The sequence below is a fragment of the Engystomops pustulosus genome, chromosome 5 (genome assembly GCF_040894005.1).
Source record: "Engystomops pustulosus chromosome 5, aEngPut4.maternal, whole genome shotgun sequence".
Lineage (NCBI taxonomy): Eukaryota > Metazoa > Chordata > Amphibia > Anura > Leptodactylidae > Engystomops > Engystomops pustulosus.
In genome coordinates this window covers 165,854,119-165,877,982 of record NC_092415.1, presented here as the reverse complement: position 1 = coordinate 165,877,982, position 23,864 = coordinate 165,854,119, and the positions used below count along the sequence as shown (strand labels likewise).

General features: G+C 43.4%; 1 protein-coding gene across 2 annotated transcripts in view; it reads right to left on the bottom strand.

The window, feature by feature from the left end:
• Positions 1 to 23,864, bottom strand: part of ANKRD28 (ankyrin repeat domain 28) — a 98,819-nt gene that overhangs the window by 32,949 nt on the left and 42,006 nt on the right. For both annotated transcript variants that reach the window (XM_072153687.1, XM_072153685.1), the window contains exons 3-7: positions 15,292 to 15,370; positions 12,187 to 12,257; positions 4,795 to 4,995; positions 2,790 to 2,877; positions 1,816 to 1,958 (exon numbers count right to left, since the gene is read on the bottom strand). In XM_072153687.1, coding sequence (XP_072009788.1) covers positions 1,816 to 1,958; positions 2,790 to 2,877; positions 4,795 to 4,995; positions 12,187 to 12,257; positions 15,292 to 15,370 — 582 coding nt within the window. The remainder of the gene's footprint in view (positions 1 to 1,815; positions 1,959 to 2,789; positions 2,878 to 4,794; positions 4,996 to 12,186; positions 12,258 to 15,291; positions 15,371 to 23,864) is intronic.

Genomic DNA, 23,864 nt, shown 5'->3' with positions numbered 1-23,864 from the left:
ACCCCCTTAAGGACGCAGGGTTTTGTCGCTCATTTCTTGCTCTCCACCTTCAAAAACTCATAACTTTCATTTTTCCGTGTATAGAGCTTTGTGAGGGTTTATTTTGTATTTTACTTCATCACATTATTTATTATTCCATATCATGTACTGGAAAGCTGAGAAAAATTCTAAATATGGAAAAATTGGGGGGGGGGGGGTGGGAATGACGTTTGCAGCACGTTCTAGTGGACTCAGTTTTTACGGTTTTCACTCTGCGCTCCATATAACACTTCTACTTTATTCTTTGGTTCGGTACGATCACAGTGATACCACATTTATACAGGTTTTATTGTGTTTTTAACACATTTTCAAAAATTAAATAAATGTGTACGAAAAAGAAAACTTTTTTGCCATCTTCTGACGCTAATAACTTTTCCATGCTATGGTGTACAGAGCTGTGTTAGGAGTCATTTCTTGCGAAATGAGCCAACGTTTTCATTGCTACCATTGTGAGGTCTGTGCGACATTTTGGTTACTTTTTATGTGAAGTAAAATGGTGTAAAAGTCGAGTTTCATACATTTGGGAGCTATTTTCTGTTATGGGGGTCACCGCAAGTAATAACTATTGTGTCTGACTTTTACTGTTTATTGTGTTTTATATCAGTTCTAGGGAAAGGGGGGTGATTTGAACTTTTAGATTTTTACCATTTTTAAAAAACTTTTTTTTTTTTTTTTTTTTTTTACCGTTTATTAGACTCTCTAGGGTACATCAATCCTAGATGGTCTGATCATTCCTATTATATACTGCTGTATAGCAGTACATGGCATTTCTGCACAGTATACATTACAATGGCTCATTGTAACGAAACTGCATAAACCATGCAGCCTCTGACGAAGAAACGTGGCAGTCATGGCAAACGATCGCTGATGTTCCCCCACCTGTGTATGAGGAGGGCAAAGCCCGTGAGCACTCTTCATACACCCCCACCGCCGAGCTTTAAGGGGTTAAAGAAATATGTCCTCCTTTTTTCCTTAAAGAGTAACTTCCCCACATATCAATAGCTCTTGGGATGTAAAACAACTTTGCCTATTATCTTTGTTACCTATATGCAGCAGTTTCTTTGCTATACCCCTTCAGATTACCTCAGTGCTGCAATGGCTGCTTACTCTGCCTGTGCTGTTAAGTACTGCAAGTCCGTAGATTTATTTAGCTGTTTATCTGTGGGTTTCATGGAAGGAGAAAGGCTGCTGCTCCCTGCTCACAGAGGAGGTGGTCATGTGACAGAGCTCTCCATGTATGTAGCAGAGCTGGATGTGTTCCAAGACTGTGGATACAGATGTCTCCTGCACAGAATAGGGAGGTACAAGATCTCTCTGGTTCCCTATCAGTTCCACCATCAGAGTCTGATTCTACAGAACTTTCTCTGTCTCTGCAGCTCATGCTACAGACATTTCCTGCCTTGTCATCAGCAGTATCCTGCCTTTGCAGATAAGCTATAAACCCTCAGTGATCACACAGCACAGGCTATAGACTGCATGTAACTGGTTAACTTGGATTTCTTCCACTTATTACATATTTCCTGCTCCTCCAAGTGACTTTCTGTTCTTTTCCCCTGAAGATGCAATTGAAGCTGCTTTACTTAATGATATTTATTACAAAAGTTTACTATTATCCCTAACTCTATTCATTTTTGAAAAAAAATGTTATTAAAAGCTCAACTAAACCTGACAAATGAAATATAATAGATGTTTTTATGACACTGAACAAGTTTAGACAAAATGAAGAATTAAGGCCTTGAGGCACAGGATATATAAGGAGACATTTCCTTGACTTACATCTACTTCCATGTCTAAGAGATGCTTTACTACACTGATCATCCCACTGGAGGCGGCAGCATGCAGAGGTGTGTAGGATTTCTTGTCTTTGCACATAACCTCTGCTCCATGATTCACAAGTAATTTGACAACTTCAATGTGACCTAAAGGAGGAAAGTATAACATACAACTGATCAGTATGTGGACTGAACTTCTATAAATCAAGAATGTCTGCCGTTTCATTAGGGGTACATTCACACAAAATGTGTGCCAGCCCGGCCGTAGCGGTGCTAGAGATGAGGCACTGGTCTCCCCTCCGCTCTCAAAGCAGCAGGGCCGGTGCCGTAACAGGGCAATAAATAAGAACATGTCTTGTATTTCAGAACCGGTGAGACGTGCTCACCGCACAGTGATCGGGGGACATAGATGTCAATAGGGACCGATGTGCGGCTGCAAATTGGTTCCCATTATGTTCATGTGAAAGAGCCCAAAGACCATGAAACCAAAAGTAAGAACATGTTTTAGACAAGAAATCTGGGGGACCATGACTTGGATTTTTACACCAAAGCATCAGATGCCAAACATCTTTACTGAAGGATACAGATCTGCCAATAATCTAGATGCAGTGTTCTGACCTGCATAGAACTTCTTCATGCTGGCTGGTACAAGGACCTGTCTGGAGGTCCCTGTCCAAAAGACATAATAAAGCACTATTTATGTGTCAGATTTCAGGGGTCAGTCTCAGGGATTTTATTTGATTTTACCCTGGTACAATTTTGTTTTATACTCTCAACGTGTTGAGCTAGAAAAGGTGGGTTATTAGATCAGGGAGGTATCCAACGTAGGAGCTTCGAGCTGTGCCAACTTTGTATTCCAGAATGTTTCTGGCCCTTCTATTAGTATTGTGAAAGGTCTCATATTCATTCTAGTAGCACACAGCTAGATATTAGGAGGGCACACTTATTCAAACATAAGATACAATGAAATAAACTTACCCATGTATGCTGCCCAATGTATCGCTCGCCTGTCTTTCTTGTCAAAAGCATTTATATTGGCACCTCGTGATAGTAGTAAACTGACCATCTGCAACATAAAGAAATCTTTAGTTTGTCAGAAACTATGGCAACTACTTCCAAGATGTGGAAACCATTACAAAAAAAGTTCTCCATAACATGTTCACTGATATCTATGCATTCTTCAAATTATGCAGGAGAGAACATACAGACATATGGGGAGATTTAACATCAAGCTCTGACTGCTCAGCTCTTGGCCCCCACCTTTGTGCTCCTGTACAGCTCCTCCCTCTCCCACCAATGTCATCTCAACAGGCTGTGAAGGAGCAGGAGGGGGGAGCTGTACAGGGGCACAAAGGTTGGGCCAAGAACTGAGCAGTCTGCATCACAGACAAGACATATGTTTTTTGAAGTGCATCCAAACCAAAGCCCAACCCCTGGGACTACACAGATGATTTGGTCAGGGTGCAAGGTAAGTTATAACACACAATTATATTGTAATACAAATGCTTAGAGAAAGCAGAAAGGCATATGTGCAATGTAGCTGTAATGGGCTTCTGTAACCTGTCTTTAGTAAAAAAATGTGGTTCCTGGTGACTCTGGTGGAGATATATAAATGTGTCGGCCTTTAGACCAGTGACACATTAATGCTGGATGATGAATCTGGTGTATAAGACACAAGAGTTGTACTTTGCAACTCCTATTAGTTAGTCTAGTTTGCTGTGCCACAATACTGAAATTTTGGGTGCACCGTCTATTTTCTGTCTGGTCTCGTATCCTAGTTACTGGGAACCCGTCCCTTTTTTTGGACAGGTCTGCTTATAATTGGTCTAAAACCTTCAATAAATATGGTGCACAAGTGTCATTTTTTTCCTGGCATAGAAGGATCCCCTATAGCAGGGGTGGCGAACCTCTGGCACGGGTGCCAGAGGTGGCACTTGGAGCCCTTTCTGTTGGCACCTAGGCCTTCAGCCCAACACAGAGTTTGCCAGCTAGGACTCAAGGCTTTCCCCTGTGGTACAATACAACCCAGGACGTGCCATGCTCTGCTCTATTTTAAAGCAACATCCTTAGCTGCCAGGACTACAGGAGGAGCGGGAAAGTGTGGATAGATATGGATTATCATTGGAGCTCCTGCTCTGGGTCCCCTGATTCTTCTTCAGGGGACCCTGAAGGGAAACTACAATCCAACTTTCTCCATCCTTCTATTGTTTTGGTGAACTCAGGACACCAATACGAATAAAACCTGTTATACAACAGGGATCAATAAGTTACTGCTTAAATTGTCATGTTGGCACTTTGCGACATACAAGTAGATTTTGGTTGTAGATTGGGCACTCTGTCTCCAAAAGGTTCGCCATCACTGCCCTATAGCATGAAAACCCCTTATTGTCGTCTCTTCTAGCAGAGAATATGGACAATTCATTAAAAAAGTTTTCCTTCAACACATATTCACAACTTGTGAAAACACAGCAGGACAGCGGGGAAACTAAAAATATCGAGCAGCTTTCACAGCTAAGAGTAATATGAGCGAAATATCTACCAACCTTTATGAATGTACACAAAATTAACAGTAAGAGTGATAAGTAAGTCTTAATGCAAAATCACTTCAATTCATAGGAAATGTAGGCTTAAAATATCATTACCAATGCACACAGGGCAGAGAGGAGGCACAAAAGAACGAATATTCAATTCAATTGAGTGCCACAGGGGAACCTGCCACTTACAGCAAAGCCTATGTGACGGGGAGGGGTGAGCTGAATAGACTGAGCACATTCAAGCAGTGCTTCTAAATTTGGACAGCAGATGTCTCTAAAGAACATTGCTGTGCGTGAATAAGACCGCCGCTTACAGGCATCAGCCTCCCCGCAGCCTAACAAAATAATTGCTCAAAAGACTAAGTGCTGGAGCTCAGGCATTACCCCGCTAACACAACATACAATGCTGCCGGTTATACACTGAGGACGCATTACATAAGCTTTTGTACCTCCACGTGTCCGCTGAAGGCTGCATGGTGTAATGCTGTTCTCCCTGCCCTGTCCGAAACGTTAACATTGCTAAGAAGAGGCACCAGTGCTTCCGCACACGACACCGCTTTGTTCGCTGCAGCTATGTGCAAGGGGGTCTGCCAGTTTTTGTCACGAGCGTTGACATCAGCTGAATGTTTTAACAGCATCTTAACAGCATCCTAAAAAGAGAAGGGGAAAAAAAAAAAAACATAAGCCATAATTTTTCCCTACTTATCATTTTTCTCCATTTTTGTTTTACAAGAAAAGAGTGAAAGTTCCTCTACAATTGCGCCCTTCTCCTCCTCCATGTAAACAATTCAAAACTGGGTGCTCTTTACCGATCCCAATGGAAGCCAAGTCCCGCCCACGTACATTAGCACTGCGTATCTATATGCATTGCAAAAGCAACGTGTGATGCAGCAGGCTTTGCCTTAAGCAGTGCAGCTGAGACTTGGCCAGTAAAGAAAAAGGTTATATTGTTTATCACTTCTATTCACCATGTGTAAAAAATTAAAACAATTAAAGGGAACCTGTCACCAGGGACCTAATTTTTCACTAAAGACAGATTGTAAGAGCCCATGACACCTGCAGTGCAAATCTGCCTGCCTTTTCTAAGCATTGGCATTACAATATAATTGTGTATTATAGCTTACTCTTGCTCCCTGACAAAATCTTGGGGTAGTCACAGGGGCTGGACTTTGGTTTGGATGCATTTCAAAAAACAACATGTGACTTGTCTGAGCTGCAGGCTGCCTCCATGTTTGTGCTCCTGTACAGCTTGTCCCTCCCCCACTGATGTCAGGTTGACCAGGCTGTAACCTCTGAGAAGAAGCAGGAGGTGGAGCTAGACATGAGCACAAAGGTGGGGGCCAAGCTCTGAGGAGTGGGTAACACAGACAAGCCACATGTTGTTTTTTGAAATGCATCCAAACCAGTGTTACCCACTCCTCAGAGCTTGGCCCCCACCTTTGTGCTCATGTCTAGCTCCACCTCCTGCTTCTTCTCAGAGGTTACAGCCTGGTCAACCGGAAATCAGTGGGGGAGGGACAAGCTGTACAGGAGCACAAACATGGAGGACAGCCTGCAGCTCAAACAGGTCACATGTTTTTTGAAATGCATCCAAACCAAAGTCCAGCCCCTGTGACTACCCCAAGATTTTGTCATGGAGCAAGAGTAAGTTATAACACACAATTATATTGTAATGCAAATGCTTAGAAAAGGCAGAAAGGCAGATTTGCACTGCAGGTGTCATGGGCTTTTACAATCTGTCTTTAGTGAAAAATGAGGTCCCTGGTGACAGGTTCCCTTTAAGGAAATTAGGAAATGGGTATCCTGTTTGCACACGTCGGTGGGAGCAGCTAAACATGGCACTTTGCACGGCTTTCTCTAGCCGATCCCATAAATAAAGAAACGGAGCAAATGGTGCATGCTCGGCCTAATGCTCCAACTATTAGCGAGAATGAGAACACCAGTCTCCTAATTGATGGGGTCATGTTCTCATGACTGGTGGGGACCCCGAAAGACCCTCACAAATTAAAATGTTCCCCTCCATAACGTGGATTGAGGATAACTTCCCAAGTCGAGACAAACCCTATAACTTTCTAGTAATAAAGACAAATGGGGAAAATTTATCATAACTGTCTGTCTGAGAGCAAAGCGGTTTTGCTCTGAGACAGTTGTATGAACTACCAGTAGGCAAATTGGGGAGATTTATCACATCTATCCCAGGATACACACTAGGCGCATGTGATGGGTTTCCATTGCACAGTAATTTGAGGCATATTCATGACCACACAGAACCTAAGGATTTATTCAATAATATGAAAACCATAGAAATATATTTCTATTCCATGTTCTTCAGTGTATAAGGACATGTGAACATAGGTTCTTTTTTTCCCTCGTAATTTGCAAACTCTCTTTAGACATTTTCGACTGCAGAAGGGGTAAAAAAAAAAAAAATACACATCACTTATATTTGGCGTTTCCACGTTGGGTGATGACTCATTGTAAGACGTGGGACAAATTTAGTCTCAAATGAAATGCTGAAACCGGTAATTACTCACCGGTAATTGTGTTTCCTTGAACCACGACAGCACCCAACCAGAGAGAGGGATCCGCCCCCAGGGACAGGAAACCCAGACTTCAAATTCTGCGGTACGCCCCATCTCCTTCAGTGGATTACAGAGACTGTATGGGACTTAATGTTCTTGATTAATTCTGACCACCGTGTCATTCAGTATCACTTTCAATGAGAGAATCTCACACCTCTGTGACACACACATAACACTGAACACCCAAGTGTGAAAAAGAATTTACAAGGGAGGGAATAACCAGGGTGCTGTCGTGGTTCAAGGAAACACAATTACCGGTGAGTAATTACCGGTTTCCCCCTCTCACCACGACAGCACCCAACCAGAGAGAATAACATAGATGAAATCCTTAGGGAGGGATAACCGAAGAAAGAACCCTTCGCCCAAAGGAAAGCTCCTGTGCACCTGCTACATCTAGCCTATAGTGCCTATAGAAAGTGTGTGGAGAAGACCAGGTGGCAGCCTGACAAATCTGATTAACCGACACCTCTCTAAATTCTGCCCATGAGGAAGAAACTGCTCTAGTGGAATGGGCTTTTAGACCTTCTGGTATCGGCTGACCGGCTGCTAAATAAGCGGAGCTAATGGCTTGCCTAATCCATCTAGCTATAACTACCGCTGAGGCCTTCTGCCCCCTGTTCTTGCCACCAAAAAGAACAAAAAGACTATCAGATTTTCTCCAATCTCTAGTCCTATCCAAATAAAGCTCAATGGCCCTCTTAACATCCAACTTGTTAAACTCTCTCTCCCTATCCGTAGAAGGGTTACTACAGAAGGATGGGAGCCTGATCTCCTGGGATCTATGGAATCTAGAGACTACCTTTGGTAAAAAGGCCGGGTCTGTCATCAGAACTACCCTGTCATCCAAGATCTTGAGAAAAGGCGCTCTACATGACAGAGACGATATCTCTCCAACCCTACGGGCTGAAGTGATAGCTACCAAAAATACAACTTTAATGGTCAGCCATTTTAGTGAACAAGACTCCAGGGGCTCAAAAGGGTCTCTTATCAGATAATTTAATACCAGAGTGAGGTCCCAGGGGGGCACCGTACATCTCCTAAAGGGGGTCATACGAGATGCCGCTTTTATGAACCGAGCTATCCAGGGATGAGAGGCTAAAGGAGACTCAAACAGGGAGCTAAGAGCAGAGATCTGAACTTTAAGGGTGGCAGGTTTTAGGCCCTTATCTAATCCTGCTTGCAGGAAATCTAATATCTTAGCTATATTTGGATGAGCTAAGTCTATTTTATCTGGGGCACAAAAATCTGAGAATACTCTCCAGACCCTGAAATAGATTTTAGAGGTAACTACTTTTCTACTCTTCTGCAGGGTTGTAATTACCTTGTCCGAGAGGCCTTTTTCCCTCAAGATGCGCCTCTCAAATTCCAGGCCGTCAGATGGAGGTTCGTAATCTGCGGGTGGAATACTGGGCCCTGGGAGAGGAGATCGTGACTCTCTGGGAGGATCCAAGGGTCTGATATCGATAGCTCTCTCAGTACCGAGAACCATGCCCTCCTGGGCCAGAAGGGGGCTATAAGAATAACTCTGGCTTGGTCTTGCCGTATCTTCTTCAGAACCCTTGGAAGAATAGACAGGGGTGGAAATGCATATGCTAGGCTGAAGTTCCACCTGATTGAGAAGGCATCCAGACTTAAAGATCGGTCTCTCGGGTCTAGGGAGCAGAAGAGCCTGACCTGTCTGTTCTTTCTTGTGGCGAATAAATCCACTTCTGGTTGACCCCAAAGCCTGGTTATCTTGGAGAACACCCTCCGATTCAGGGACCACTCTCCTTGACGTAAGAGATGACGACTTAGGAAGTCTGCCTGCAGGTTGTCCTTGCCCCTTATATGAACCGCCGATATTGATCTTAGATTGGCTTCCGCTAGTTCTAGAATCTGATGCGAGAGGTTCATTAAGGACCCGCTTCGGGTACCTCCCTGGCGATTCACGAACGCCACCGCTGTGACATTGTCCGAGGCAATCTTCAGGTCTGTCCCCCGAATCATCGGCAGAGCTTGTCTGATCGCCTGCAGGATGGCCTCTAGTTCTCTGTGATTTGAGGACTTTTTCCTGGAATCTTCGTTCCATGATCCCTGGAATAAGAGGCCCCTGACCTGGGCTCCCCAACCCGTAGAGCTTGCATCCGTAATCATGGATAGAGGGTTCTCCTCTCTCCAAGGCCGGCCTGCCTGGAGGTTCTCCTCTCTTAGCCACCATCTCAGGGAATCCAGGATCTGTTGAGGAAGTGTAATCCTCTGGTCCAAGGAGGACTGGTCCCCCCTCCAGTTCTCCAACATGAAGAGCTGTAAGGGCCTTGCGTGATACATCGCCCAAGACACCGCTGGGATTGCCGCTGTAAAGAGACCCAGAGTCCTCATAATGTCCCTTATGGTAGGGGATGGCTGTCTGTACAGCCTCTCCACCGAGGTTACTATCTTCACCACCTTGTCCTGAGGAAGGAAAGATCTCTGCTGAGTGGAATCTAATGTGATGCCGAGAAATATCTTTGATCTGGCCGGAGTGAGGGAGGACTTTTTCAGATTTACCATCCAGCCCAGGCGATGTAGGATCTTCATCACCACCTTTATTAAGATCTGCAACTCTTCTGCCGAACCTGCTATCAGCAGGAAGTCGTCCAGATATGGCACAAAGATGCCCTGATATTTCCGTATGTAGGCTCCCACCTCCGATATTAGTTTTGTGAAAACTCTCGGTGCTATCGCCACTCCAAAGGGCAGAGCCCTGAATTGGAAGTGCTCTATCTTGCCGTCCATCCTCACCGCCACTCTCAGGAATCTCTGACTGTCCGGATGAATAGGGACGTGGTAATAGGCATCCGCTAAGTCTATGGAAGCCATAAAACAATCTTGAAAGAGCAGGTTTACGGTTGACCTTATCGATTCCATCTTGAACTTTTCCACTTTTAGGTAGCAGTTTAGTGGTTTTAAATTTATAATGGTCCGGAATGTTCCGTCCGGTTTCTTTATAAGGAACAGGGTTGAATAAAATCCTGTCCCTCGATCCTGCAGTGGCACCTGCCGTAGCACCTCCTTTTCCAATAGGGATCTTACTTCGGTCTCTAGAGCCTGTCTTTCTGCTCTTCCGGCCACTGAGGTTATCTTGAAACGCTGTGGGGGAGGGGATAGAAAAGGTAATTTTAGGCCATCTTGTATGATCCCCAAAATCCACTTGCTCCCTGAAATCTTGCTCCACTCCGCCTTGAACAGGGAGAGCCTTCCCCCCACAGGACCCCTGGCGTCATTGCTGACCGGGACGTTTACTGGAATCCTGAGGCCGGGAAAACATGAATCCCTTAGACCTCCTAGAGGGTCGCCACCCCTCCTTCTTGTCTCCGGATCTCTGAGGAGATCTAAATCGTCGTGAGGGGCGAAAAAACTTCCTCTCTTGAGGCCTTGTACTAGGAAAACCTCTCTTCCTGTCAGCTGCCTTTTCCAAGATGTTGTCTAGTGCAGACCCAAACAAGAATTCCCCTTCACAAGGAATACTACATAGATGACTTTTAGATGGGAGGTCACCTGTCCAGTTCTTCAGCCATAAGGCTCTTCTGGCAGAATTAGATAAGGCTACCGATCTTGCCGATAACCTTAAGGCGTCCACCGAGGCATCGGCTAAGAAGGCAGAGGCCTTCTGTGCAGTGGTAACCTCCGAGATGAGATGTGACCTGGATGCACCAGCCTTAATCTTCTCCTCTAGCTGGGAAAGCCACACAAAAAGAGACCTAGAAACGCATGTAGCTGCGACATTGGGTTTGAATGCGCCCGCTGCTGCCTCCCAGGAACGCCTTAAGAAGCCATCTGCCTTCTTATCCATAGGATCTTTAAGCACACCTGAATCCTCCACTGGAAGCGCACTCTTTCTAGACACTTTAGACACGGCAACATCTACCTTTGGCGCCTTGTCCCAAATCTCTGTCTCCTTCTCAGGAAAGGGATACTTCCGCTTCATAGCTCTAGGGATAAAAACCTTCTTGTCTGCCTTGCGCCATTCTGCCTGGATAAGGGAGGAAATATTCTCATGGATAGGAAAAACCTTTCTCTTCTTTTCTCCTAGACCCTGGAACATAACGTCTGTTACAGAGCGTTCTTCTTTTTCATCTTCTAATTCCATAGTTGATCTTACTAATTTTATTAGATGATCAATATCCTCTATAGGAAATAGGGGTCTGCCTGACCTGTCCTCCTCCTCTGACTCAGATGATTCTCCCGAACTAGGGCCAGAATCTTCAAGTTGCCTGGAAGTGCCTGGGGAATTCTCTGACCTGAGGGACCTCCTTATTTCTTGCACAGAACTACGCACCTCCTGCTGGATTAGCATACGCATGGATTCAAACAAGGTAGACTGCTCTTGTGCTAACAGGCGCTGAACACACTGGTCACAGTTAGGTTTTAAATAAGAGTCAGGCAGATTATCTCCACAGATTCTACATGCATGATGTTTAGACTTTACAGTGGCTTTCCCCTTACGAGATTCTTCCCTCTAAAATAAGAATCACATAAGACATCATCAGAACCAGTTTAAAGGCATGGTAAGGCCACACTCACCAATCAGCGGACCATCCCCCTACTCAAACTTTACCGTAGCGGTGTCCACCGACTCTCTACCACCTTCATTGGAACTCATCCTATTCAGTGGTGAGGATACAGCTCCGTTTCCATCCACGACTGGAGCAACTCCTGTGGCTGGCTGTGGGTGCTAGAAACAACACACAGGACTCCTGTGTGGGATCTCCTTTTAAAATCACCGCGTCTGACGTCATCTCCCATGTGGACGCTGGGCGGCGCGTCACTTCCGGTCCTCACCGGAAGTGGAGTCGGCGCCATTTTGGGGAAGACCATCGCAGAGGAAGAGGCCAGCGCTCAGCCGCCCTTCCACACACACGCCTCCACTTCGGATCGGAGGCGTGCCGGAGTCCGCCCGCACCCACAGACTGCGCTGCACCTCGCAGCATTCACTTCTCCACCGCCGCCGAGTGACCACCCTCCGGTAAGCCTCGGCGGGGGACCTGTGCAGCCACCTGGGGGTACCTGGGACTCCCATTCCCCCCTTTCACCGCGACTCCTGAGCCTCACCGAGACTCACTGGATCCCCCGTCAGGGACAGGAAACCACTGAAGGAGATGGGGCGTACCGCAGAATTTGAAGTCTGGGTTTCCTGTCCCTGGGGGCGGATCCCTCTCTCTGGTTGGGTGCTGTCGTGGTGAGAGGGGGAAATGTCATTTTATTACCATTATCTATATATGTGTAATATTCAATTCTTACCTCACTACAGGGGGCTACAGCTCTGTGTAGAGGCGTTAACCATTTGCTGTCTTTGGCATTTACTCGGGCTCCTGTAATACAGATTGTGCTCATAAACACAGAGAATATATAGAAACACAGTTAATAGTAACAAGATGCATAAAAGAAAAAAAAAACTTTTTAAATTAATTCAGGAAATCATTCAGGAACTTCGGTGCCCACAGTCTTCTTGGCACCACTCAACCTCTGACATCTCATGTATCTGGAGTAATATTTGATAATACAGTCAACTATTGGTTGGACAATGATCTGTCCACCCTTAGAAGGGTTGTCTACCGTCAGAAAATAATTGATATTGTTTGTGCAATGAAATGTCATACAATTTTCCTATATACTTTCTGCATTAATGCCATATGTCAAAGCATATGCCATTAGCAACAAAAATTACCTATTTCCCATTCATTGCAAATGAAAAATTCCATTAAAAACTATGAAAAATATAATAAAGGTACAAAAAAACATTATATACACATTAAAAGTAAAAATAATTTCTTGCATTACAAATGTGTAAAGATTTTGAGGTTTTATACACTGTAATTGTATAAAGTTATATGCTCTATAGTAGTACACAAGGCCCCGCAGTGGAGACATCTTCTGGAGCTAGATGAATTTGAAATTTATTTTGATCATATTTTGCTGTTAATTTAATTTATTGTCCTTCTTAGCGTCTTGAAGAATTTTTGAGTAGGTTAAGAGCCCATATTGCACAGTATAGGAATCCTTTAGAGAAAGGTCACACCACAGTACTGAGCAGCCATAAGAAGGACGCAATGCTCTGCAGAATTCCAGAATTTCATCTGCATTAAAAAGTCACTTGAATAAGGAGGCAAAATAATGAGTCACAGCTCACAGCAGAAACTGTACGAACATGTAACCACAGCAACAGGCGCTGACATTAAACAGACCAAATTAGAAAAAAAGAATATAAGGTAGTAAGTATAGAAAATCAGGAAGTCTGAGATAATCTTCCTCCCGGTTACTCAGCAGCCATGAGTCGGGCTCTCCAGCACTTCCTTTCTCACCACTCGTCTCCAATACGTTGTAAAACCTGTTAATGCGGTTACACGGACGGGACCCATGTATGTTTATGTTCTTGTGCGTCTTATTGTAACGCCATCAGTCAGAAGCGGAAACAGCTGCAATACGCTCACACTATGATCAGATCTCTATCAGACTTTTCCTTTTACACTTATCTAACATTTCACAAGTCTTGCTAAAAGTTGTCACTTGAAGGGGGGGAAAAAAAGAAAACTATTCACAATCACATTTGGTGCAAATTTAAGCCACATTATATTTATACAGTATGAAAATAGTGAATGGGCTTAACTAAACCTAACAGACTAGTATACATGGGTGCACCCCATGTAATGGGTTGGATCAGGTTTACACACAATCACCTAGGTGTATAGGTGCAAGTATACGATTGGTGGAGTCCTCAGCGACCTACACTGATCTATAGAACAAGGGTCACAGGTCGCTTTGAAGGAAAAAAATAAAATAAAATAAAAAATGTGTTGAATACATCTACTACTCCATTCACTGCAGAACGTGGTGGACCGAGACTCTTCTGCAGCCTCTCTTCTGCATCACCACCCATGGTCTCTGGTTACAAAGTGTGGAAAACAGCCCTTACTTGAATGAAAACCCATTTTAAGTTTGAGACTTTACAATGTAACAATTAATGTTGAAAAATAATTGTGGCTAAAATGAAGTTCGTGATACAGTTGTACTTTTTCTTTGTATAAGTAGAAAGTGCCATTCCATTTCCATCCATTAAACAAACGACATTTAGTGTATATGCGCACATTGCTGATTACGTGTGGGGAAAAAGTAATGTAGGCAGCGTTTATTTGTGCGGAAATTGTTGATTAGTGCGAACAATGTAATAATGCTCATGTCACTTTTCTTGTGTGTCATCGCAGATTTTTACATTGTAGTCAATGGTCATGTGAAATTCTGCAGAGGTTACAATGCGTTAACGGTTGCGTTTTAATTGGGAAAATCACTCTTCAGCTGTTGCAATGCGTTTTTAAGGGCGACTGCACCCTTAAAGGGCTTGTCCCGCTATTAACATTAATCAGCTCATAATGGGGAGGGGATTACGCAATTGGATCCCACTGATCAATAGGACAGGGGTCCTAAGCCGACCATTTCTTCCTTTTGCCCTACCTCAAGGAAAAGGAGCTTGGACAAAACTATAAATTGTGCGTCTCTCTGCACGACCAATGAAATGCATATTGATCAGGGCACAAGGACCTCTCACTTAAGACTACACGTCACATGAAGAGTTATACTCGTATACACAAACTGGAACAGTGATTTTTGCAAACTTAGCTGAAGGGATATAAAGAGCCACTTTTTGTACAAAGTATCGCAGTTGGAGGGTGTTTTTTTCTAATCCTAGTTGTAGGGAGCCTGCACAAATCCTGCAGAGGTTTCCATTTACTGTAATTTTAGAGGTCTTGTGCTGCCCAGGCCCTAAGGGTGCAAGATCTGCAATAGTCAGTGGGCAATAAAGCAACAAAAAGATAAGGGGGGACCAAAAGAGTAAAGTCTCGCTCAGCGTCCGGACAGCAGTGTAGAACAGTTTCCTGACTTGTTTCAATAAAAAAATACTAATATAAAATAAAAAAAAACAAAAAACTGTTGTCTAAATATAGCCTTCGGATTACAGTTTCCAGAAGGAGGAAAATGTTGATATAGGAAACTTTCATCCACACGTGGACATAAGAAGCAGAATCCTGGCCATCTGCCATGTTACACATCTCCCCTGGTTTATACAATAAAGCCAGAAGCTGTTCTGTTGCTTGTGAAACAGGTGTCACATACCGTCCTGGTAGTCGCCTCATAAATCAGCAGGGATGGGGGTGGAGGACGGGAACTTATATCAAAAACCGTGCAAGTATAAATGAAATGGTCAGTGCACACAAAATGCAACCTATTTATTGTAAGCCGCAGCCTACACAGTGCCAATGCAGGAAGCAGCACTTTATAAATCTGACCCAATTTTTCTCAACCAAGCAATGAAGGCATAATAGATATTCCTTATATGCAAAGCATACATACCAGCCAAAATGAGGAGCTCTATTATTTCAGCGTCTCCTAGATAGGCGGCTGCATGGAGAGGGGTTCTCTTTTCATTGTCCTGCAGGGATAAAGGAATACAATAAATGTTAACAAGTAAAAATGATCACTATATTAAGACTATGCACAGACTTACTTCTGCTGCCCAAAACTGTCAGGTTTATCACAGGTATACAAGGTCAACATCTTTTTAGTCCCCCCCCTCACATTCATTCAGTTTCACCTTTAAAACTACAAGTGGAGTTTATAATCGTAAAACGACTGCCGCATATGGATACTTTTCCCATTTATTACTCATAATTTGAGGATTGTGAAAAAGTATTGTGAATATGACCGTAGCACACTGATCACCAGATTTCAGACCATAAAACCCCTAGCCCCTCGGGTGGGGTATGAAATGTCCTTTCTAGAATTCCCCAATTTCACCAGTTTGCCTAAACAAAAAAAAAAAAAAAACCAGTTTGCAAATGATCAGATAATAATGAGAGGAGTCAGGTTTATAGGCTGCAAGGGGAAAGTCACTTCCCTTTCCACTATCTTGATTATATAGTACATGGAATCTATACATTTTTCATGTCCTACTTGATGGGGAGGTTTATTAATGGAAATCTACAAAATCAAGCATGATATACCAAAGACACTTACTTTTAGATCAGGCACTGTGACTAAGGTGAAAATCTATTTCCTATCCATGACTGCCCTTCTTTTTACTTAAAACTATTCTAATGGGTCTGAACTGCTTTTCCCTTTCCACTACAGCAAAGTTTCAGCACACAGTGCTTTTACAATAAAAAGGTTTTAAATTATGAAAATGAGCCTGAGGGGCTGTGGGCACCATAGGTTGTTAATGTTCCTGAAGCCCCTCAGGCTCATTTGGATAATTTTTAAAGCTTTTTTTTTTTAAACAAAAAAAGGGCGTAAGAAGCCTTAACAAATAGCGGATCCTGCCAGAGAGGACACACACCGGTATGTCAGTGTGCTTCATTTACAATCTAGATCTCCTTTAAAGTGATATTCCCTCAAAACACAAGTTTCTTAAATGTAAGCAGAATAACAAAAACACATTCTCTAATTCACAGTTATTAACAAAAATGCAGCATTTCACAGATATTATTCCAACCTGTCTCCATCAGTCCTGGTGTACACAATTTCAGTTGCCCCTAGCCACAACCCTGTAACTTCTGACTTGGGGTCAGGGAAGCCATCTTGCTTTACTGTCTGAGGCTGTATGCACTGAGCGCTCCCAGCAGTGGCCCCCACCCTTGTATTCCACAAAGCTCACAGACACTCACTTCCTGCCGGCAAACACATCACATCATTAGTAAAGGAGAGCTACAAGCTACAGGCAGATAAGTTCTGGGGGAGGGGGAGAGGAACATCTGATTACCCTGGAATTTTGCACTGACCATCACTGAGTGGGAGCTAAAACAGCAGTAAAACCGAGTAAAATTGTAATGTAAGGGGTTAAAATTATCCTTTATTGTGTAAACATCGCCAGGGAATTGAGATTTGAGAAGTTTCTTGCATGGGAAAACCCCTTTAAGGCTGGAGTGTATTTGGTTTTTTAACAGTTACTGTAGCAGTCCTTTGCCGTCATTTAATGTCCAAATGTAGTGCAGTAGATCATGTCCACTACTGAAGGGTTAAAATGAGATTTTTATGTTAGGTTGCAACAATTGTTAGCTTTCCTGCAGAATAACAGGCTGGGATAGGTTGGTGGCTCAGCATGCTTTGGGATGAGTTCTGCAAGAATCTATAAAACAGGAGCTCAATCTAAGGTTCTCTTTTTGGCTTGTTAGAGAAATACATCTCTCTGCATCTAGGTTGCTGCCCAAGCAGTAGAGCCAAGCATGCTCCTAATGCCAGCCTTCTGACCAGCCTTCTTCCGCAATGGAAGCATTACCACAGCCAACCAATCCACCACGTTGTGCGTCTCTGAAGGAAGGACCGTTATCAGCTCGTTACCTGCTATGTGGACGCGTAACCACACACCAGGAGTGCCCCTGGGGGATCCCTTATATGTATCCTGGCCGCCCTTTCTAATTGGCCTTGGCCTGCTGGGTGTGCACAAGGCCTATTCCTGTAGGCCAAGCCCCCACAAATACAGCCGCTCTGGTTCTTGAGATTCCAGATGGTTATGCCCCGGTGGGGTAATACTGGAGATTTTAGTTTTTTATGCAGTGACTTGGTTGCACCATTAGTTATGAATACTGTAATAACAAACATGAGGGATGAGGCTTGGGATATGTGGGAATCAGCAGCTGATGTTTATCTGCATTGCATATATGGAGCGCTTCTCACACTCTGCCTCTGCATTCAGCATGGACGGCTGCCGGAAAACAAAGCTGTAACACATCATACAGCAGCTGCCCAGATGATCCGCACTGGCACAAACTCTCCACAATGTGACGGGCCAGCACATTAGGTAGGTTTACATTCGGACGATAATAAAAAAAACTCGTTGTAGCTCTTTCTGATGCTTTAGAAAACTATGGGCATGCGCCATGCTGATCCCACATTATGCAAGGTCTCATCGCTATCCTGATCAAATAGGATTTAATATTTAATACAGATCTGATGTTATTACCCCTTCCTATTTTAATTAAATACATATACACATATAGAAATACACACACACACCTATAGTCTTTACAGACCATAGACTATAATTATTGTTTTTTAGACTATGGATATACCGTGTAAACACAAAAAAACTGGGGAAACATGTTGAATCAGGTATAAGGCCAGGGTGGGATATGCAGCAGCTAATCGAAAATGTCCAGCAGAGTGCCCCCATTAATAAAATGTAAGTCTTCGGGTTCCAAGCCAGGTCATCAGATGCACGTCTATGTGATCTGTCGGCACACAAACTATGGTGGCGACACTGCCGCGTCATGGTCTCTCTGCCGGCTCAGCCGGGAACTCGAAAATGAGCTGCGGGGAGAAGAGGATGCTGGGGAAAGTACCAACTTTATTTTTTTTTATATACCCGAGTATAAGCCAAAATGTGCCTTGTTCAGCACAAAAATATACGGTATATGGGAGTATATATGGTAAATGGAAGTTCATTACAAAAAGGGTTTGTTGTTCATAAAACGTCCATGTCTCCTGATATACTGGGAAGTGAAGCAGCGCTGAGCTTGTCAAGTCAGTAGAAACATTATCCTGGCCCTAAGCCCGGATGTGCTTCTTAAAGGATGGGACACATTTATCAATAATGAAGGAGGATGTCAAATAACCTCCGACTAAACAAATTTGAGATTAATTCCTGAAAATACCAAAATGCTATATTTTTCTCTGGTTACTAATAGCAGGTATACTAACAATACACTAAAAGTGTAACTAAACCTCGGAAGCTAAAGATTGTAATATAATTCATGAAATGAAATCAAGTATGATAAACCAGGGAAAGGCTCTGGAAACACCTCCCTCCCCAGAGCCCTTATAGCGGATTAGCAGGATATTGAAAGTTGTTTTTAGAAGGAAGGAGGTCACGGATAAAATATAAAAAGATAAGTAGGATCTATGAGTAACCTAATGTGGGCTGGTGCTACGGCTGCACAATTTTCAGCCACATTACGGCCCCAAATGAGGTCTATGCCACCTGTTTGCAGTGTGATGAGCACTCGCCTAGCTGCTGAACTAAAAGGCGGCTGTAGTTCAAAATATAGGGATATGTCATATATTTTGCCATTTTTGACGCCGCTTTCAATTGAGAGGGAAAGGGTGAGGAGCACTCACTCCCTCTCTTTTCCACCCACCCATGTGCCCCTGGTTTATCATGCATGATTTTGATGGTACATTTTCTTTAAAAGAAAACAGCTTCTCTGTGCCAATTTCCAGCTCCTTTCTCCTGCAGTGAGCAGTGTACCTGAAAGATTTCTCAGGCCCCTTCACATCAGATAGATAAGGTGGTTAACTTTTTCAATACCTAGAGCATATTTTGCTGGAGGATTCATCTCTCTAAGTAGATAAGACTACCCAGGGACTGTTTGTAAAGAGGAAGATTCTCTCAAATGTCAGTTGATACTGGATAGAAAGCGGAATTACATAAACTGATAAATAAGGAAGAAAGGCAGAGAAAAAGAAAGGAACAAGTTTAATTAAAGTTTGTAGTAAGTCGGAACCATAGTTTATTATTGTAGCCCCAGTCAAAATTTTTTTGGTCTCTGTGACAATTGGATTTTAAAAATGTTGGATTGTCATAAGGATAGAACAAGGATAAACAATAAATCTTAATTACAGACACCTGTGATAACCGTTATAGCTGTTTATTGTAGCCTAGGACTAAAGTACAGTAAATTACCAAAATCCAGAGGTCCGTTTGTAACTAGGGGTCATATGTAAGTCAGGTGTTCTTAAGTAGGTGGACCGCCTGTATTCATTTATGCAATTTTTTTGGAAAATTTTGTTATGCTTTAAAGGGGTCACCTGGAGTTTGAAAAACATGGAGGCTGTATAGAGACAAAACTCCATTTATTTGTATACAGCCGAGCTGCAATAACACCACATACCGTGGTCAGGTGTGGTATGGTGTTTGGAAGAAAGCAGCCATGTTTGGCAGGCTCTGGGAAACCCCTTTAAATCACCCAAATGTACAGTTTCACTGGGGGTTTCTGTAATTTGGATAGACACTGGTTATAGCAGGGCTGTCCGGAAAGAGAACCACCATCCAGTACAAAGGGCATCCACTGTGCCGCTTGTCCGCACTCCCCTTTGAAGTCTACAGTAAGTCATGTCAGATGTCCAAAGCTTGATGATATGGCCTTGGTGCATACACTGGACCATCTACCTGAGCCCAGTCTGCATCGTTCATGCAAAACTGCAATATTCAGATTTGAAGGTAGAGGAGTCAAATTAAACAATAAGGATGTTGTGGTGCCTAGCTGAGCAATGTGGCCCATTGAAGTTGTGATCGCGGTGGTCGTTGAGAGTAAGACCACACCATTCATTTTTATATTCTACTGATAAGCCATCAATATTCTGATTGAAAACAGATTACTGAAATAATATAAGGTAAAGAAAACAATTAATAAAGTTCACTAGACCCAAATCATGAATCGTGACCAGATCAACACTCGAAACTAATATTTACAGGGCCTCCCATGGACCCGGTTTTCAATAGATTCAGAGAAATGAAGTCTTTATTTAGAAAGCGCCTGTGTTCTGCTGATACAGAGAGCTGAAGCAGCGGGTAGATTGTTATTTACAGCACAATCAGCTCCGGCACACAAATACCTTCACATCACCAAATGTGTTCCAGAACTTTTGAGGGTTTTGTTTCCCCTGCAAGGGGCGATTAAACGTTTAGTTTTTATTAATGTGTTTTTTTTAAAGCCAAAATCAGGTTTATACAAGAAAAGGGAAACAACATAAAAAAGGCAGATGATATGTCTCTTGCTCTTGTCTTTGGGGAAAAAATATATTGTTTAACAAAAAAAAAAAAAAAAAAAATGAATATATAACCCACATATACTTATTTTTATTTTCTGTGATGATTTTTTCTGATTAGGCTACATTTACACCTTGTTTTTTGACACTGTCAGCATATACCTCAGGAAAGCTCCCAGTGTATACAATGAATGTGTACATATTCTAAACAGGCAGGTGGACGCATCCTTTTTGCTTAGTATATACGGTGTCGAGAAGGAAACACAAACAAAAAGCACAGAAGACTGCGATTTTTCATCCTGCTTCTTGCTGGAAAGAGTATGGAGTGCTCTGTGAAGGCCATTAGAGGCTACAAGGGATGGATTTCACAGTATGGCATCCATCCCCTTCCTCCACTGAGATTCCTCATTCGGGGGAGACACTTGGAACATTGGAAAGAACAAATCACTGGTAACTTCCAATGTTCCCCCCTTCTACTTTCATGGAGAAGAGCAGAACCTGAAGATGTATCTCACTTTATGAGCATACAATGGGATACGAGTAATTACTGGCAAAAACCTATTACAGGCAGTCCCCGGGTTACGTACAAGATAGGTTCTGCAGATTTGTTCTTAAGTTGAGTTTTAATGTAAGTCGGAACGGTATATTTTATCATTGTAAACCCTGCAAAAAATTTTTTTGGTCTCTATGATTAACAATAACACTTCGGCTACATGCACACTGCTGTGTGCCCGGCCGCACCGTAGCACGGCGGGCACACGGCAGCGCGGGGAGAGGAGGAGGTGAGCGCAGCTCACCCCCGCCCCTCTCCATAGCGATATATGGCTGCGGCGCCGTAATACGGGAAAAGATAGGACATGTCCCATCTTTTCCCGGGCTACGGTGTTGCACGTGTGCTGCACCGTACCGCTCCCGTAGGGCGCCGTGAGCCCATAGAAGTGTATGGGGGACGTATATCGGCCGTATATACGTCCCCCATACATGTGTGTGAATGCAGCCTTACTTGCAGACATCTTTGATAACTGTTACAACTGTTTATTGTATCCTAGGACTAAAGTACAGTAAATTACCAAAATCCAGAGGTCCGTTTGTAACTAGGGGTCGTCTGTAAGTTAGGTGATCTTAAGTAGGGTACTGCCTATATCCTGCATATACAATCTTTTCATACCATGAGTAAAACACAAAGGCGGCAGAGAAGTTATCAACCAAATTAAATAGGGGCTACAGAAGTCCATGACTTTGAATGACAAAATCTACAAGGGTGCCTGCGATTCCCTTCAGTAGTTCCTAATGGATTCATTAAATAAAAAAAACCAAAAAAAAAAAAAACCTTAACATGCCCCACATCCTTAGCATTGGAAAAAGTTACATTCCGCACCCAGAACCTGGTGGAATAATTGACGTGGCACAGTATTCTGATCTTTTCCTGCCAAGCACATTCCCATTTTTGATCTGTGGAAACCTTCTCCTTATGCCATCATAGATGTGCCAAGTGAAGTCAAACATGATAGTGATTGGACCACCGTACACGCACAGTGGTCTTTAGAGCTGGTGTATTGCACATGCTCGGCCCTAACAAAATACCGTTTATGTGGTCAGGTGACTCGTGGAGTTTCTGAGGTGCAGTTATCCATTTTGCATAAATTTCCCCAAGTGCTTAGTTTACATCCATATTACCCAATACTTTGGTGAAGCTGCTCATAAGTATATTAACAAGCAGAAACTCCTGATTTCTCCATGTGCATTAAACAATATGGACAATTAAACGATATTAACGATATAGACGACAGAAATGTACATGTCAAGTACTAGCCATACATATACTAGCCAAGAGGGTGATAATACTACACCAGAAGAAATTAAATGCGGCCAAGATTATCCAAGCCATAAATACACTCACCGGCCACTTTATTAGGTACACCTGTCCAACTGCTCGTAAACACTTATTTTCTAATCAGCCAATCACATGGCGGCAACTCAGTGCATTTAGGCATGTACACATGGTCAAGACAATCTCCTGCAGTTCAAACCGAGCATCAGTATGGAGAAGAAAGGTGATTTGAGTGCCTTTGAATGTGGCATGGTTGTTGGTGCCAGAAGGGCTGGTCTGAGTATTTCAGAAACTGCTGATCTACTGGCATTTTCACGCACAACCATCTCTAGGGTTTACAGAGAATGGTCCAAAAAAGAAAAAACATCCAGTGAGCGGCAGTTCTGTGGGCGGAAATGCCTTGTTGATGCCAGAGGTCAGAGGAGAATGGGCAGACTGGTTCGAGCTGATAGAAAGGCAACAGTGACTCAAATCACCACCCGTTACAACCAAGGTAGGCAGAAGAGCATCTCTGAACGCACAGTACGTCGAACTTTGAGGCAGATGGGCTACAGCAGCAGAAGACCACACCGGGTGCCACTCCTTTCAGCTAAGAACAGGAAACTGAGGCTACAATTTGCACAAGCTCATCGAAATTGGACAGTAGAAGATTGGAAAAACGTTGCCTGGTCTGAGGAGTCTCGATTTCTGCTGCGACATTCGGATGGTAGGGTCAGAATTTGGTGTCAACAACATGAAAGCATGGATCTATCCTGCCTTGTATCAACGGTTCAGGCTGGTGGTGGTGGTGTCATGGTGTGGGGAATATTTTCTTGGCACTCTTTGGGCCCCTTGGTACAACGCCACAGCCTACCTGAGTATTGTTGCTGACCATGTCCATCCCTTGATGACCACAAGGTACCCAACATCTGATGCCTACTTTCAGCAGGATAATGTGCCATGTCATAAAGCTGGAATCATCTCAGACTGGTTTCTTGAACATGACAATGAGGTCACTGTACTCAAATGGCCTCCACAGTCACCAGATCTCAATCCAATAGAGCATATTTGGGATGTGCTGGAACGTGAGATTCGCATCATGGATGTGCAGCCGACAAATCTGCGGCAACTGTGTGATGCCATCATGTCAATATGGACCAAAATCTCTGAGGAATGCTTCCAGCACCTTGTTGAATCTATGCCACGAAGAATTGAGGCAGTTCTGAAGGCAAAATGGGGTCCAAACCGTTACTAGCATGGTGTACCTAATAAAGTGGCCGGTGAGTGTATATTTCTTGGACCATTTCAGTACCAAATAAATCAGGGGACCAGAAACACTCACATGAGGCAAGTA